Source organism: Myotis lucifugus, unplaced genomic scaffold, assembly GCF_000147115.1.
Source record: "Myotis lucifugus unplaced genomic scaffold, Myoluc2.0 scaffold_66, whole genome shotgun sequence".
NCBI lineage: Eukaryota > Metazoa > Chordata > Mammalia > Chiroptera > Vespertilionidae > Myotis > Myotis lucifugus.
The window spans coordinates 4,972,912-4,989,168 of NW_005871114.1; the positions used below are offsets into that span (position 1 = coordinate 4,972,912).

A 16,257-nucleotide genomic window follows, 5' to 3' on the forward strand; every position below is an offset into this window, starting at 1 on the left:
TGGGACCTGCCTCCTACCTGCTGTCAGTCTCTACAGAGGTGATGAGGTTAATTTGCATACTCATTCCTGATTGGCTGCTGAGTGTAGCGGAGGGATGGTCAATTTACATGTTTATCTTCTATTATATAGTATGACTGTGCCAGAACCAGCCAGTGACCTACAGAGCAACCTCTCTGTATTTTAGGGAGAGGGGCCAGCAGAGTGGTGATAGCATTTTTCTTTCTAATCCTTTCCCTGTACATATACATATTTTTATAATTTTTGTAGATATCATTGTACATACATAGAGGTAGCCTACTTATTCCCTTAGTACCATGTCATTAGCATGTTATCATATAAAAACTTTTCATAGACATTACTTCTGATGCCCTCTCCTCCCGGATTCCCATCCACTCTCAGTGAATCAGAATATTGCTCTTAGAACTTGGGTAATTTTTTTACTGGTGTGTGTGTGTGTGTGTGTGTGTGTGTGTGTGTGTATGCGCATGTGAAATATATACACAAGTCCAAATAACACCCATGTATAAATTTAACAAATAATTATAGGTGAGCTCTCTTACAACCACTTCCCAGGCCAAGGATCAGACAAAAACCAGCTCCCAAAACCCACCATGTGTTTCCTCCCTCTTCCAAACTTTCAGCTATAACATTTAAAAAGGTCAGTGTATTATGATTTCATAATCTAATGGCTTTGCACCATATTAGAGGAGCAACCTTTGTCCAAAAAAAGACAGTTCTTTTTCCTGGGCTTTGCATATAGCTCAGAGGCATATGACCCCCCAGAATTTGTTAAAAATCACACATCTCTTGACAGTCATTTAAACCGTGTAACTTTGCCCTAAAACTTTTTTTCCCTGGGCTCACTGGCTTGCAAGCCGTTTCTAATGACCATTCCCAGAGGCCTGGATCTGCTTGTCCTGCAATCCGATCTGGCCTCTCTAAAAATAGCTTCCTTTTATGTCTTACCCTGGCTTTTCAGATCGCCCCAGAGGTCCCTCATCTGGGCCTTGGCCTCCTGTCTAATTACCTCTGTCCTGGAATCTCTGCCAGGCAAGCCTCCCTTCTCCTGTCATGCAAACATTAACCCACTTCAGTGCCCGCTAATTAGAACTTTTTCCTACCCTAGCCAGACAGGGGTACTCTCACAACCACAGGGAGAGGGTGCAGGCGTTTTTGTCATGCTTCCCAACTCCCACCTGTACCTCTTACTGGAAGAAATGATGTTCTGAAATGATGCCCCTGTGGATTATTCCCTGAGGTCCTGAGACCTTTTGACCTTGCGGTATCTTTTGTGATGGGTTTAGTACTCCTGGGAGTGTACATGTCATACCTGTCCACCCACAGAGCCAGGGGAGGCGTGAACAGTGATCCCATTATGCTGATGAAGGGGTTCATGCTGCCCCAGCTCCTCAGAGAGGACAAACATTGGAAAGGTCAGACAAAGCTGCAGGGAGACCAGCCATGGAAACCGGGTAGCAGAAAGCAAAGGACAGCGTAGAAGTAACACTTCATTGAGACAGAGGAGAAAAGCAAAATCTGAGAATGCCTTGGTGACACTCAGCGTAGGATACCATTGCCCCCCTGCCCCCCATACTTTTGACTCTTCTTCGGTTTAGGTGATCTTTAGCCCATGGTTGGTTGAGGTTTCATCCTTGGTAACTGATTATTTAAAAAGTGTCCAAATTACGGTCATTCTGATTTCTCCCTGGTAACCTCAGCTTCTTTTGCTTGTTCTCTCTCTGCCTCAGCTCCTCTGCTTCTCTCACTTGGTTCAGAATTCAAAGAGAATTCTTAGGACAGAATGCATGAGTCATCAGTGTCCTAGGAAATAGAAGTTCTATTTGGTTGCAGCTGACAGAAACCAAACCAAACAAAGTTAAGCAATAGAAGGAACGTATTAGCTCCTTTGAAAAGTCCAGGGGAATTTCTGACTTCTAGACCACTTTATTCAGAGGCTCAAACAAGGTCCTCTGAACTTGGTATCTCTCCATCATCAGCTTTACCTGCTTCTGAGTTAGTTCACCTATAATGAAAGGCCTCATCTCACACCTCCCAACTCCATCCTTGGCTCACATTGGGTGGTCTTAGGGCCAGTAACTGTGGTCAGAAAGTTGAGACAAGTTGAATGGTGAATGGCCTGGAGCTGAGCCAGTCTTGCCCAAACCTGAGGGTGGAAAGGAGGGACTCCCATAATAAGAATCAAGGTGCATTTTCAGAAGATTGGGGGGTAGATGCCAACAGGAGAAAAAGCTAGAGGTGTCCACTGCATAGGCTTAGGAGAGATAAGTAAGCCCTCGTAGAGTCATTTCCAAATTGCAGCCCGTGGGCTATCAGATTCACCTGGGCTCTTGGTTTGTATAAAAATGCAGAGACCTACTGACTCAGCAGATCTGGGGCAAGGCTTTGCAACTAGCACATTTATTTGCAATGTCTCCATGGACTCAGATTTGCAGCCAGGCTGTGGATTACTGCTATGCACAAGGACTGTTCAGGACCAAGGATAGCAGTCCCCCCTGGACCTGCTATCTCATGCAGGCCCAGCTAGCAAGAGCAGCAGGGCCCCAGGTCGGGGAGAAAGTCTGCAAAGAGGGCCTCCCCCGTAAAAGTCCCTTGTCCAGGCAGTGCTGCTTGAAGGCACGGGAAGCTGCTCTTCTTTCTCCCACGCTCACATCTTGCATTTTCTGTTCCAGAGCCTTTGCGCTGGCAAAGCCAGCTGCTTGCTTTGTTCTTTGGCATCTGGATTCAGGGCCTTACAAAACTTTCATCTTCATCATTCCCTTCATAGAGCAATAATCCTATAGCTGGTCCCTGTGACAAAGGCACCAATGAGAGAAAGGAGCCCAGCTGCTGACTTAACATTCCATCTTTGTTTCAAAAGCTGTGTAGAGGGGGAAAGGGTTTTTTAACATTCATCCACTTGACAAGATCAAGGATGTCACCGGAGAGGCCTTTCTCAGATCTCCCAGATGACAGCAGCCCCCGAGAAATCCAGCCCAGAGTGAACAACCCTGTCCCGTTAACAGGAACTGTCTGTCCACGTGCTCTGAGCATGGGCTCTGCTCAGTGCTTCCCAAATGGCAGCAGGCACAGATCCAAGGCTGAGCTGACAGGCAGGTCCCGAGTCATCACTGCGTCCAGGCTGGGACCTGAGATGCTGCATGTCTGACGAACTCGGTGTGCACCTGTGGGGCCTGCCTGTCTCTCGTCCAGGCTCTCCAGCTGCCCTCCCACCCTGAGAGTTCCAAGCTTCCCTGCCGAAAACCCCCTTCACTTCAGTCAGCCGCTCTTGGTTTCTGAGGATGCAAACCAAACTCTAAGTGACGTAGTCTCTGAGCCTGTTTGCCAAGCTGCAAAGGGGAGACAGTAATCTGTAGGCGGAAGATACTCATGACATTAAATTGACCAAGATGTGGGCCCTCCCTGAGGTGCTGCTGGTATGAGGTCCTAAGTGGAGGTCCCACCAGGAGCTGTCACAGCTCTGCCTTCCTTTCAGCCTCTGCTTCGGGCCAGGTAGCACCTTAGGATAAAAGAGCAAGGGAAGCCTGGCCAGCATGGCTCAGTGGTTGAGGGTCAACCAATGAATCAGGAGGTCACAGTTTGATTCCTGGTCAGGGCACATGCCCTGGTTGCGGGCTAGATCCCCAGGGTGGGGCGTGCAGGAGGCAGTTGATCAAAGATTCTCTCTCATCATTGATGTTCCTATCTTTCTCTCTTCCTCCCTCTTTCCCTCTGAAATCAATAATATATTTTTAAAAAGAGCAAAGGAAGCTATTAAAACTTTTAGCTAAGAAATTAACTTTTCTAATTACCAGTTAATGGCTTCCCTTCTGAGTTTCAAAGGCCTGATCATGCTTATTTAAAATACAAATTGTTTGGCCCTGGCTGGTGTTGCTAAGTGGTTAGAACATCAGCTCACCCCTGAAGGGTTGTGGGTTTGATTTCTGATTAAGGGCACATACCTGGGTTGCAAGTTTGATCCTCAGTCCCGGTCCTATTGGGTGCTTTCGGGAGGCAATAAATCAATGTGTTTCCCTCACATTGATGTTTCTCTCTTCTTCCCTCCCCCACTCCCTCCTTCCCTTCTACTCACTCTAAAAATGAATGGAAAAAATTTCCTCAGGTGAGGATTAACAACAAAAAATTTAAATTCAAATTGTTTGGATTTCCTCATATAACTAGCTTAATGTAAAATTCTTCTCATACTAAAATACACTTTCATTAGCTGGCTCATCTGCTTAAATGTCTTGAATGGTAATGACATAATTTTTCTTAACAAATTACTACTTCCTCAACTTATCCAAGTGTCCATTACATGGTTACAAACAGTATCATATAGAAGTTTCACCCCCTAAAAATCCTGTGCTTCACCTATTCATTATCCTCTCCCCCTAACCCTTAGAAAGAACTGATTTTTAAAAGTGTTTCTAGCCTTGGCCAGTGTTGCTCACTGGTTAGAGCCTTGGCCTGAGCACCCAAGGGTCACAGTTCGATTCCCAGTCAAGGGCATGTAACTGGGTTATAGGTTTGATTCCAACCAGGGGTCCCCTCCCTTCTCTCCTTCCACACTCTCTAAAAAAGGAAAAAAATATCCTCAGTGAAGATTAACTAAATAAAAAAAAAGTTCCTATAGTTTTGTCTTTTCCAGAGTGCCATACAGTTAGAATCACACGGCTCTTTTGAAAGGAGTTTTAAGGCAGGTTTAGGACATTTTAGGAACTAAGGCAGCCGTGGGCAAACTATGGCCCATGGGCAGGATCTGGCCCGTTTGAAATGAATAAAACTAAAAAAAAAAAAAAAAAAAAGACCGTACCCTTTTATGTAATGATGTTTACTTTGAATTTATATTAGTTCACACAAACACTCCATCCATGCTTTTGTTCCGGCCCTCCGGTCCAGTTTAAGAACCCATTGTGGCCCTGAGTCAAAAAGTTTGCCCACCCCTGAACTAAGGGGTCCATGGGAAAAGCACAGGGCTACAGAGCTACAAAGGGTACATTTCCGTAGAATAAGGGAGCTGAGAGCTGCATAAGGTATACATTTACAGAATAAAGGAAAGGAAGCCCCTCCTTCAAGAAGGGAAGAAGAAAGCCCAGAGGGAATAGGGAAACAATAAGGGAGAGGAAGGAGGGAACCTCACATACTTCACATCAGGTTTGAGCTCTGGAGTTGCTATAGTAACCAATCAAAGGGGATAGTGACCAATCAGAGGGGATATCAAGGCACAAAGATTTGCAGCCTTTATAAACCAGAGAAAAGGAGTCAGTGAGACTCTTCACCTTCCCCACGTGGTAGTTTGGCTCAGTGGATAGAGCGTTTGCTTGCGAACTGAAGGGTCCAGGGTTCAATTCCGGTCAAGGGCACATGCCTGGGTTGCGGGCTTGAACCCCAGTGGGGGGCGTGCAGGAGGCAGCCAATCAGTGATTCTCTCTCACCATTGATGTTTCAATCTCTCTCCCCCATCCTTTCTCTGAAATCAATAAAAATATTTTTTAAAATGAATCTCATGGGAAGCTAATACAGTTCAGTAAGCATTCATTGAATACCTACTGGAAGATCTGCTTGAGGGAGATGCAAAATTATTTTTCAAAAAAATCACTTTAGTCTTTTGTAAGGAGAAAGTATGGTCACACACAGTTCCTATGTTATCATCTTTATAAAATAGAAATCTCTAATTTCTATTGATTTTCAGTTGTCCTCTGGGAAGATTTAATTTTTAATTACTTTAAAAATAATGTGTCTACATAGTTAAGGAAAACATATAAAAGGTACCAATAAAAATCTCCCTCCTCCCTAACCTCTACCCTCCATTTCCAAAACTCCTATAGATAGCTAGTTTTCTTATGTATCTTTCCAGAGATTTTTAAAAGGCATAAACAAGTATTTAGATAATTCCCCCACCCCCATTCTCTCTATTAGTGGCAACATACTACATCTTGATTTTTCCCTTTTAACAATGTACATCAGAAGTATTTTTAAATACATATGTAAACAGCTCTTTCATTTTTTATAGCTGCATAGTATTCCTTTATGGACGTACCATTATTTAACCAGTTCCCTAACGACAGACATTTAGGTTGGTTCCAATTTCTTTTTACATATCCTGCTGCGACAGGTTAACTTTATAGATATGTTGCTGGACTCAAGTACATGTTAAGATAAATTCCTGGAATTAGATCTGAGTTCATGCATTAGTAATTTTGACAGATACTTTCTAATTGTCCTCCATATCAATGTACAGCCCAATCAGAATATATGAAAACGGCCCACTTATCATCGTGTTTGTATGGTACTAAATCACTATGGCCCTTTCTGTGAATCAAATATATCAGGGTTAAATGACTGCCAAGTACTTTCTAAGTTATTCACTGAAAAGAGGTTAAGATTATGTTTCCCTTTGGTGGAGGTGGGGCAGGGGTGTTGGATTGACTAGGATGGGTTACAGAGCAGGGCGCTGGTTACGTGTGCCAACGTACTCAGTTCCAAATCCACCCTTCTCAGCCCAACGTTGTGACAATGAACTGGACCCTGTAAACACTTTCCTTTGGGACATGGGCCTTTTTAAATGAGGGCACTGCAGTGACAATGCCCGGCTATCGTGTCAGGAAGGCCTCTTCCATGTTCCAGCCTCCTTTGTGACCATTTGTTATGAGCACCCAGCAGCTCCGTGCATGTGTCCAGTTGTACCTCAGGCTTCTCTCCCCACCAGCACGGCTCCTAGAGACCAGCTCCAGCCTGCCCTGTCCGGTTCTCGTTACTCCTCACAGTTCCAGTGGTAGCCACACCCTCTTCAAAGGGTCTGAATCTTGGCTTTGGGGGAGGGGGGCAGAGGCCTTTTTTTTTTTTTTAATATATTTTATTGATTTTTTACAGAGAAGAAGGGAGAGAGACAGAGAGTTAGAAACATCGATGAGAGAGATCGATCAGCTGCCTCCTGCACACCCCCGACTGGGGATGTGCCTGCAACCAAGGTACATGCCCTTGACCGGAATCGAACCTGGGACCCTTGAGTCCGCAGGCTGATGCTCTATCCACTGAGCCAAACCAGTTCGTCGTGAGGCCTTCTTTTAGGCATTTGTTTCCTTATTGTCTACTCTCCCTCAGCCTAGAGACAATAGCTTTCATTGCCCCTACTTTTCTTTATTAAAGTCTTCTTTTACTGCCTTTAGTATTTACTTACCAGACAACAATTTCTTATATTACATTTTCCCTGTTCAAATAACGTGATTTCTCTCCTGACATATTACATGTGATCATTTGCAAAAATACATCAAGATTTGTACTTTAAAATAGTTCACTTTTCCAGGTCTTATTTTTGGTGTACAATTATCTGAATTGATAAATAGATACATTTGGATACTGATAAATGAGTATCAGAAGGCCGTGGAGACGTTACCTGTCAGTTTCTGTAATAGGTTCTTGCTAATATTAAACGAGAGACAGTCCTATTTAAGAAGGGCACATCCTCTACTGGCTCGAAATATTCCAAGATGGCCCATGAATTTGGTTCATTTGTGGAATATAGTAAACAAAAGTAAAAAAATGCCCACTCGCCTCAGCCAGTGTGGCATCTCGTGCACTGGAAGGTCATGGGTTTGATTCCCGGTCAGGGCACATACCTAGGTTGTGGGTTCTATCCCTTGTCAGGGCACATACAGGAGGCAGCCAACTGGTGTATCTCTTTCTCCCTTTGTAAAAAAAATAAAAATAAAAAATTCTCCCTATATGTATTTAACGTTCTTGTGGTGGTAATACCACAGTAAGACTTAGATCTGTTTGTGTTAAGACTGAACATCTCAAAGCAGGCTTATTCCTCATTTTACCCCAGGGCCCAGGTGCTCAACAAATATCTGATAAAGTAGTACATGTTGATTATCCTACAACCACTCAGCTGCAAACCTTCCCTCTGCTCAGGGTATTTGTTCCAGGAAGTTAACAAAACCTTTCACCACTCCAGTTCCAATGGGTGTTTGGGGTAGCAGGTAGTAGAGGAGGTAACCTAGAGAAAGGGTTATAGGCAAACAAACCTCTGCTTAAATTGGCACAGATTTAGTTTCTCTGCCTATCAAACTGTCCTTAAATGTTACCTCCCAATAAGCTAGGAGACAGATCTCAATCTTCACTAGAGGCCTGGTGCATGAAATTCATGCATGGATGGGGTTCCTAGACCTGGCCGGCGATCAGGACCTATTGGGGCCTTCTTGCTCAGTCCCGACAGGGGCTGGGCTGGCCAGGGCCTGCCGCTGGCTGGGGGAAGGGACAGCGGGAGGTTTGCCGAGGGTGGGGGGGGGGGGGGGACCAGGGAAGGTTGGCTGGCTGTGGGAGTGCACTGACCACCAGCGGTAGCTCCTGTGTTGAGTGTCTGCCCCCTGGAGGTCAGTGCACATCATAGCGACTCGTCAACTGGTTGTTCGGTTTTAACAGTCGCTTAGACTTTTATATATAGAGATTTTATTGATAAAGAAACTGATGGTTTTTCTAAGGAAAAGTAACTTGTGCTACAACTAATTTAAAGTATCAGCTAGAGTATGCATCCAGGACTGTCCAACTATGCTGTTTCTCCTCTACTAGTATTAATAAAGAAGTGACCTAGAGACAAAACAATCCCCATGGATGGAAGGGTCTGTATTTGATGTCCTCATTCTAGAAGATTCTTACCTTCTAGAATGAAACTGAAGTTCTTAGTATCTCAGGAAACAAATTGTGTGTGTGCTTCCAATTCACTTAAATATACTTTAAGATATCCCATGGCATGAGACTACCCAGATTTTGTCTAGTTGCTTGTCTAATCATAGTCCACGTAGCTCTGGAGGTAGGTGAGAGGTGATACATTAAAAATATTAGAACATATTTAACATTTAAGCTAGCCTAATTAAAAAATTAAGACAAATTCCTCTAATAATTTCTTTAAAAATTCAAATTTTTACTAAAAGAAAAATCTAACTACTGTGTCTATAACTATTATTTAGAAAAAGAATTACATAGGTACAGAATTAATAATATTTTGGCAGTTGTTCAACAAAGTACACCTAGAGAACAGAAATATTCTTTATTTACCCTAATCCAGCCAGTATTGAGATCGTCTATATTAAAAACAAGATGTTTTAAAAAATTACAGCAGTTAGCACGGCAGTGACTAATTAAGTCACTAAGTTTAGTTATATATTCTTCACAGTCATTTGATAATCATGTAATGATGAACAATATTTTCAGCCACTTTGGAGATAAGTTAATTTCTGCAAAGAATTCTACTAGTTGTCACTGAATTTCATATAAGAGGTTTAAAACAGAAATTTATAGAAATTACACAGTAAAGCAATGTGAAAATAAATTGAAAAACACAAAATATACCCACCTATCCCCAAAGTCTACAGCATCCGTTTAATCTGTCCCCCAATGCCTTTCTTTTATTTCATTCCCTCTTCCTAGAGAGTGAACAGACTAGCAATTAAGAACGGCTGCTCTATAGGTGCTATTTCAAGCCTAAAGTGCCTGTTCCTTTAATTTCTCTTACTCCTAGAAATAACTTTTGAGGATGAGTATTACTTGCATTTCAGTGAAGAAGAAAACTGTAGCTGAGAGAAAGATAAGTCATTTGGCCAAGGTCAAGTTATTAAAAGCAGAATTAGCATTTGAACCAGGTCTACCCAACATGAGTCAGCTCATGCTCTTTTGTTGCTTCATGGCAGTGCAGGCCACCTTGCTAAAGAGAATAGGACATGGTACTTCTCAAACTAATAAGGCTCTTTAGATTTAAGTGCTTAATTCCAGGGCTAGAGGTCACTCTTGGTCCCCAGGCACTTGCAATTCCCTCCCCACAGCCCTAGAAACCCCACTTCCCTGCCCCCAAAAGATTACAGTTGTTTCTCTCACCCTCACAAGCCCTGATGCCAATAAGTCTAAGTAGCTACTTCCCCATTTTGGACATTAAAGTAGTAAATGGGGAACTGTGTGCTTATATAACTTTAGTAAAGGCTGCCTAAAAGCTGTTCTATATAACAAAATTATACAGGAAATATCTAATGTCTTTTCACCTTAAAAACGAAAGAAAAGCCAATATATTTTATAATTATAGTTATGTAATCTAAGTTACTTTTATATATAATCATAGATTTTTATTTCCCATTCAGAACTATAGCAGTGTTCTTAATAAGGCCCACTGTCAGTCAAATATTCCCTTCCTCCCCAAAGAATGACAACTTTGAATGTTCAATAGCCATTCACATCAACTTCATATTATAACTCAAAACATTCATACTATAAAGATTCCAGTTTTAAATTACTAAAGTTAACATACATTATTGCAGTCTAATAGAGCTCAATCTCTATTTGCTACCCTTCTAAAGAGAAGTGGCTACTCCTCAGTAAGAGGAAATTTATCATCATCATGCATTAGATACTGTAAACAAGAAAATAAACAGGGTTTTTAGAACTAACTTTTAAAAACTTAATTAATGAAAATAACTGCAAAATCATTCAGATTGCTGAATAACATTAAAAGGGCCACTATTAAAAATGGCTTAAAATAAATAATTGGTTCTTAAAAATTAATATAAAACTAGATAAACAGTGATTAAGATACTACCCTCATCAATATGATAAGCAATTAAAATCTAAAAACATTAGTATTGGTTTTTAAAATAATAAAATAAATTATCTTAAGCCAAAACCAATGACCTCAATACTTATCAAGACTTATTTTCGCCGAAACCGGTTTGGCTCAGTGGATAGAGCGTCGGCCTGTGGACTGAAAGGTCCCAGGTTCGATTCCAGTCAAGGGCATGTACCTGGGTTGCGGGCACATCCCCAGTAGATGTGCAGGAGGCAGCTGATCAATGTTTCTCTCTCATCGATGTTTCTAACTCTCTATCTCTCTCCCTTCCTCTCTGTGGAAAATCAATAAAATATATTAAAAAAAAAAAGACTTATTTTCATAATTATCTCCTCACTGACCGGTGTAAAAACAAAGAGCTCCAGGCCTCACCTTGGTTCACCACTGTTGGTTTTCTATCTGTTGAAATTAGACCGTAAACTACATAGAACCAAGTCTGTCGTGTTCACCATTGTATCCCACAGCACTCAGCATAGTGCCTGGGCAAACAGGAGGTGATCAGCAAATACCTGAATAACTGAATCAATGAAAGAGAAGAGTAAAATAACTTTATTGAATTTTTTGCAAATCGTTCTCTGTGCTCAAACTACTATAATCTGGCAGCTCTAATTTCTAGAAATATGGATTTAAAAACCTTACTCCAGTGATGGAAGGACCTGTCACCTCTCTCTCTCTCTCTCTCTCGCTCTCTCACACACACACACACACACACACACACACACATACACACACAGTAATTAAGACTGCATGAGTCAAAATTACATTTAGAACTATGAGATGTCAACATTATATAAATAATATTTAATAGTGAAAAAGTGATCTGGAAGCCCTGTGAACTTTTACCTTACACATTTTGGAGGACATCACATGGGTTAAAAAAACACAACAAAATCGCATTTGTTCAGATAATCATTTAAATGTTTACATACATTTTTGGTTTGTTATTTATTTATAAGTAATTTAATTTACATTTCCTCATATTAACATGTACTCCTGTTTACAACATGTAATCAAATTATGCCAGTGAGAAAAGTCCTCAGTACCTTCATTGAGTTGCCAATTCTAAGAAAACACTGAACATGAACATGTACAAAAGAGGCCTTTGAATAAAACAGCATGTGCATTCAATATTTGTACAGGTTGATCCTTACATTTCTGTCTGAAGAAAATATGAACAAAGCCAGGTTTCCCATGCTAATGTAATGGTTCAGACGACTGCCATAAAAGAAGTACATACAGAATAATGAAAACGAATCACATCCTTAGGTTCCGTGATTACTGAGAGGAGTTCTCCGGCCCTAAGTGCTTTCTTTATTTTATTTCTTAAAAATACGAGAGCAGCAGCTTATCACAAGTCTCCACTACTGTGCATTAATGATGGAATCAAAACAACACAACAGACTCATAAGGATGAGAGGACTGCAGAACGATAGGAAGTCACAGTTTTATGCTTCTTCTTGCTCTGGATAATTTAGAATTTTGCGGTGTGCCTGACGTAAATATTGCTGCTGTTTGAAGTAAACCTTGAATGCTCCTTTTATGGCAACAAAAGCAATTCCACCCTAAAATAAAAAGGAAAATTAGCTTTTTCTAATGCACATTTAGAGAAACAAAATAAATTTACTGAGGTAGCTACCATTACTATCTTTATTCTACAGGCACAGAGAAGTCAAGAAACTTGTTCTCAGCAAGACAATATCTGTGATAGGGTTGAACCAGGCAGCCTGACTGAGAGCAGAAGCTCTTCACCATAACCTTGCTGCAAGAGGGATGGTCTGAGGATTCCTGCATAGCCCGGGAGAGAAGTCACCCACAGCACAGTTCTGGAAGGCCAGCGCTACTGCCGGGACTGTTTCCATTTTACTGCTATTACATGACAGTGAGGATCAAATTGAGGAGCCCCAGAATATTTATATAGTCTCATTGGTTTTTTAAAAACAACAACAAATATACAATTCATTCTCTTTCGTATAGTTACTTTAAAAAGGTAACATTAAAGCCATCTTACCAAGATTGTCCTTTGTAAATTAGAGTTAACACTACTAAACATCAGTTTACCAACTATAGTCGCAATAGTAGGAAAGACAAGGGCTCCACATAAAATTCGGGTGGCAGAGACATGATCTGCTAAAGGATTAGCCTCAGCTGGAATTCGAGGAACAGGACAGCCAATCCCTAGAGGGAAAAAATGCAGGGTATTAGTGCCAAAAAATTAGCATAGCGAAGATACCTTTGTATACAGGGTTTCTTCCATAGGATTAATTTGGCATGCTTGTTACCACCACAATTCAGGGCCTTACCTGGAAATATACTGTTCAAAATTTGTAGTTTATTTGAGTATTTGCGCCATAGTCTAAGCACATAATCCTCCCAGCGAATCATCTTGCCTAATATCAGCATGACAGGAATAGTAGGAAGTCCAATTAAAAGGAATAAAGGATCAGCTCTCTCCATAACATCCAGACCTTCTTTATGGCCTACAACCTGTGAAACAGACAGCATTTGCTAGAATCATTTCCTTAGCTCATGAAGGGATGTGGCATGCTCGAGCTCAATTCATTTTAGAGGAAATGCTAAATGTCTAAAGAATACAGAAATAAAAAGCTTAAAAAATAAGCTGGAAAGCTATCAGTCCAGATTTATTTATAATAATTGTCTCGTTCAAGGTGGGGGGGGGGCACCTCCCAAGTGATTTCATATTACATAGCAACAAGTTTTATTTTTTATTTTTATTTTTTTTTTTAAATTTTTTTTTTTTTTATATATTTTATTGATTTTTTACAGAGAGGAAGGGAGAGAGATAGTCAGAAACATCGATGAGAGAGAAACATCGATCAGCTAAAGAATACAGAAATAAAAAGCTTAAAAAATAAGCTGGAAAGCTATCAGTCCAGATTTATTTATAATAATTGTCTCGCCTCAGTCCGCAGGCCAACGCTCCATCCACTGAGCCAAACCGGCTTCGGCAGCAACAAGTTTTAAAAATGGTTGACCCACATTGATTACATTTGAATGGAGGGAGGGGACTTCTGGTTCTTGCTTCCATTCCTCTTAACTGATTTGGTTTGCCCGGGCTATTTTAGGCCGTATTTGTCTTCTAGCAGAGGATCTGTTTTCCTGTTCTTCCTAACTAGGAGGTAGGCATAGCCAGGCAAGGGGCAGGACCTTAGGACAGTGATGGCGAACCTATGACACGTGTGTCAGAGGTGACACACAAACTCATTTTTTTGGTTGATTTTTCTTTGTTAAATGGCATTTAAATATATAAAATATCAAAAATATAAGTCTTTGTTTTACTATGGTTGCAAATATCAAAAAATTTCTATATGTGACACGGCACCAGAGATAAGTTAGGTTTTTTCAAAATGCTGACACGCCGAGCTCAAAAGGTTCACCATCACTGCCTTAGGAGATAGCCTGAAAACTCACTTCTCTTTGGCTCTTTCTCCCCACTGGTGATGTCTGGGATAGTGAAATCTCTGTGGTTGGCTAAATGCTTGCTCTCCACCCTAACTCTCCTAAAAATGCAATTCCAAGGTCTAGGTTTGGGGGACTGCTGTAAGGAGTTTTGGCTACAGGTTCCAGTCATTGTCTCCAATCTAGAACTTCCAGTGCCCTCTTTATGGGAAATGAAACTAAAATAATACTTCCCATCTCCTCTGGATCTTAGGGCTATTTCTCAATTAGTGTAGATGCCATGGGGCAAGAAGTACATGATTAATTGGCATTTGTGAATCTCCATACTTCCCCTCACAGCAGAATCCTTTCCACTTGCTGATCAATCAGCCTTACACTTCTCTCAACACCACCACTTTGTTGGCGAGCTTATTTTTAACTAGACGATTTCCCTGGCAATTCTCTTTTAAAGGTCTCAAATGATGTCCCTTTAGCCAAAAGTTTCAATTGCTCACAAATTAAAAATATTTATCTGAGGGATTATCCTTGGCAGTTAATAGGGGAAGGAGGGAGACTACTTCAGAAGCGCACCCAGGTAACACACTGTGAGACCAACAGCCTGATAGGAGGACACTACTGTAAAGGACTCTACGTAAGTTTTTCTGATCACACTTGAGGAAGAAAGGATCAGAAAGGACTCAGTCTGAAAGGAGGGAAAAAGGACAGGCAAAGAGTAAGAGGAAAAGAGGTAGGGAGGACTAGAAACTACTCAGAAAAGAAAGCTCATGAGTTTTTTTTCAAAAATGACATGCCCTTTATGTCAGCTATTATAGCACTTTTTTTCAGGTGGACTACAAGATGTGAAATAAGGTCAAGCTGAGAATGATCAGGGAAAACTGAAATTCTGGAAGACAGTCTCCATCCAGGTAAAAATACTTTATAAAAGTATGTGGAGAGAACCGAAATAGGTGCCTTTAAAATTTCAGTCAGGGATATAACCCAGACTTGCACTTGGTTAAGTTCTCTAAGATATAATATTAAAGGGCAGGAGGCTAGCCTCTTCCAAATGGTCAAAAACCATGGCATCAGTACCTGATACTCTTCAGTGTCTCCAGGTAGAAACTTAGCAACTTCACATCTTGCATGTAAAGGGTGATTGTCTTGAGTTGCTCTAAAATGAAATAGTCTGGCTCGAAATATTTCATAAACCTAATCCAATACTGGCAGCAACAGATTAGCCAAGAGACCATCTTTATCTATAATGCTTTTCTAGGACATTCCATTTTTATACCATTTTATTATTTTCAATATAATGATCACTTTAAAGTTATAACTGAATGTGATTTAAATACTCTCAAAGTGTTAGCAAACACATGTGAAAATTCGTTTGCTGGGTTATGTATTCTGTTTAGAATTTAGGGTTTAAAACACAAAGCAACTTAACAAAGGGAAGATCAACAATCCAATCAAAAAATGGGCAAAGGACCTAAATAGACACTTTTCAAAAGAGGACATTCAGAAAGTCAAGAGACATATGAAAACATGCTCAAAGTCACTAATCATCTGAGAGATGCAGATCAAAACAACAATGAGGTACCATCTCACACCTGCCAGAATGACTATCATCAACAAATCAACAAACGACAAGTGCTGGAGAGGATGCAGAGAAAAAGGAACCCTCCTTCACTCCTGGTGGGAATGCAGACTGGTGCAGCCACTGTGAAAAACAGTATGGCGTTTCCTTAAAAAATTAAAAATGGAACTGCCATTTGACCCAGTCATCCCACTTCTAGGAATATATCCCAAGAAGCCAGAAACACAATTCAGAAAGGATATATTCATCCCTATGTACATAGCAGCACAATTTACAATAGTTAAGATTTGGAAACAGCCTAAATGCCCATCAGCAGATGAGTGGATTAGAAAACTGTGGTACATCTACACAATGGAATTCTACGCTGCTGTAAAATAGAAGGAATTCTTACCATTTGCAACAGCATGGATGGAACTGCAGAGCATTATGCTAAGTGAAATAAGCCAGTCGTGAAAGATAAATACCACATAATCTCACTCATTTGTGGAATATAAAGGACATTATAAACTGTTGAACAAAAATAGATACATAGGCAAAGAAGCATTGAACAGACTGTCAAACTATAGCAGAAGACAGGGAAGGGTTGGGGGAGTAAGAGATCAACTGAAGGACTTGTATGCATGCATATAAGCACAACCAGTGAACACAAGACACTGTG

The 16,257-nt window shown here is 40.9% G+C and overlaps 1 protein-coding gene across 1 annotated transcript in view; it reads right to left on the reverse strand.

Annotated features, from left to right (window-relative positions):
* Nucleotides 1-11,389: 11,389 nt before the first annotated feature.
* The window catches only part of MARCH5 (membrane associated ring-CH-type finger 5), a 43,815-nt gene continuing 38,947 nt past the window's right edge, over nucleotides 11,390-16,257 (reverse strand). The window contains exons 4-6 of the mRNA XM_023754917.1: nucleotides 12,910-13,093; nucleotides 12,618-12,784; nucleotides 11,390-12,171 (exon numbers count right to left, since the gene is read on the reverse strand). Coding sequence (XP_023610685.1) covers nucleotides 12,055-12,171; nucleotides 12,618-12,784; nucleotides 12,910-13,093 — 468 coding nt within the window. The 3' untranslated portion in view covers nucleotides 11,390-12,054. The remainder of the gene's footprint in view (nucleotides 12,172-12,617; nucleotides 12,785-12,909; nucleotides 13,094-16,257) is intronic.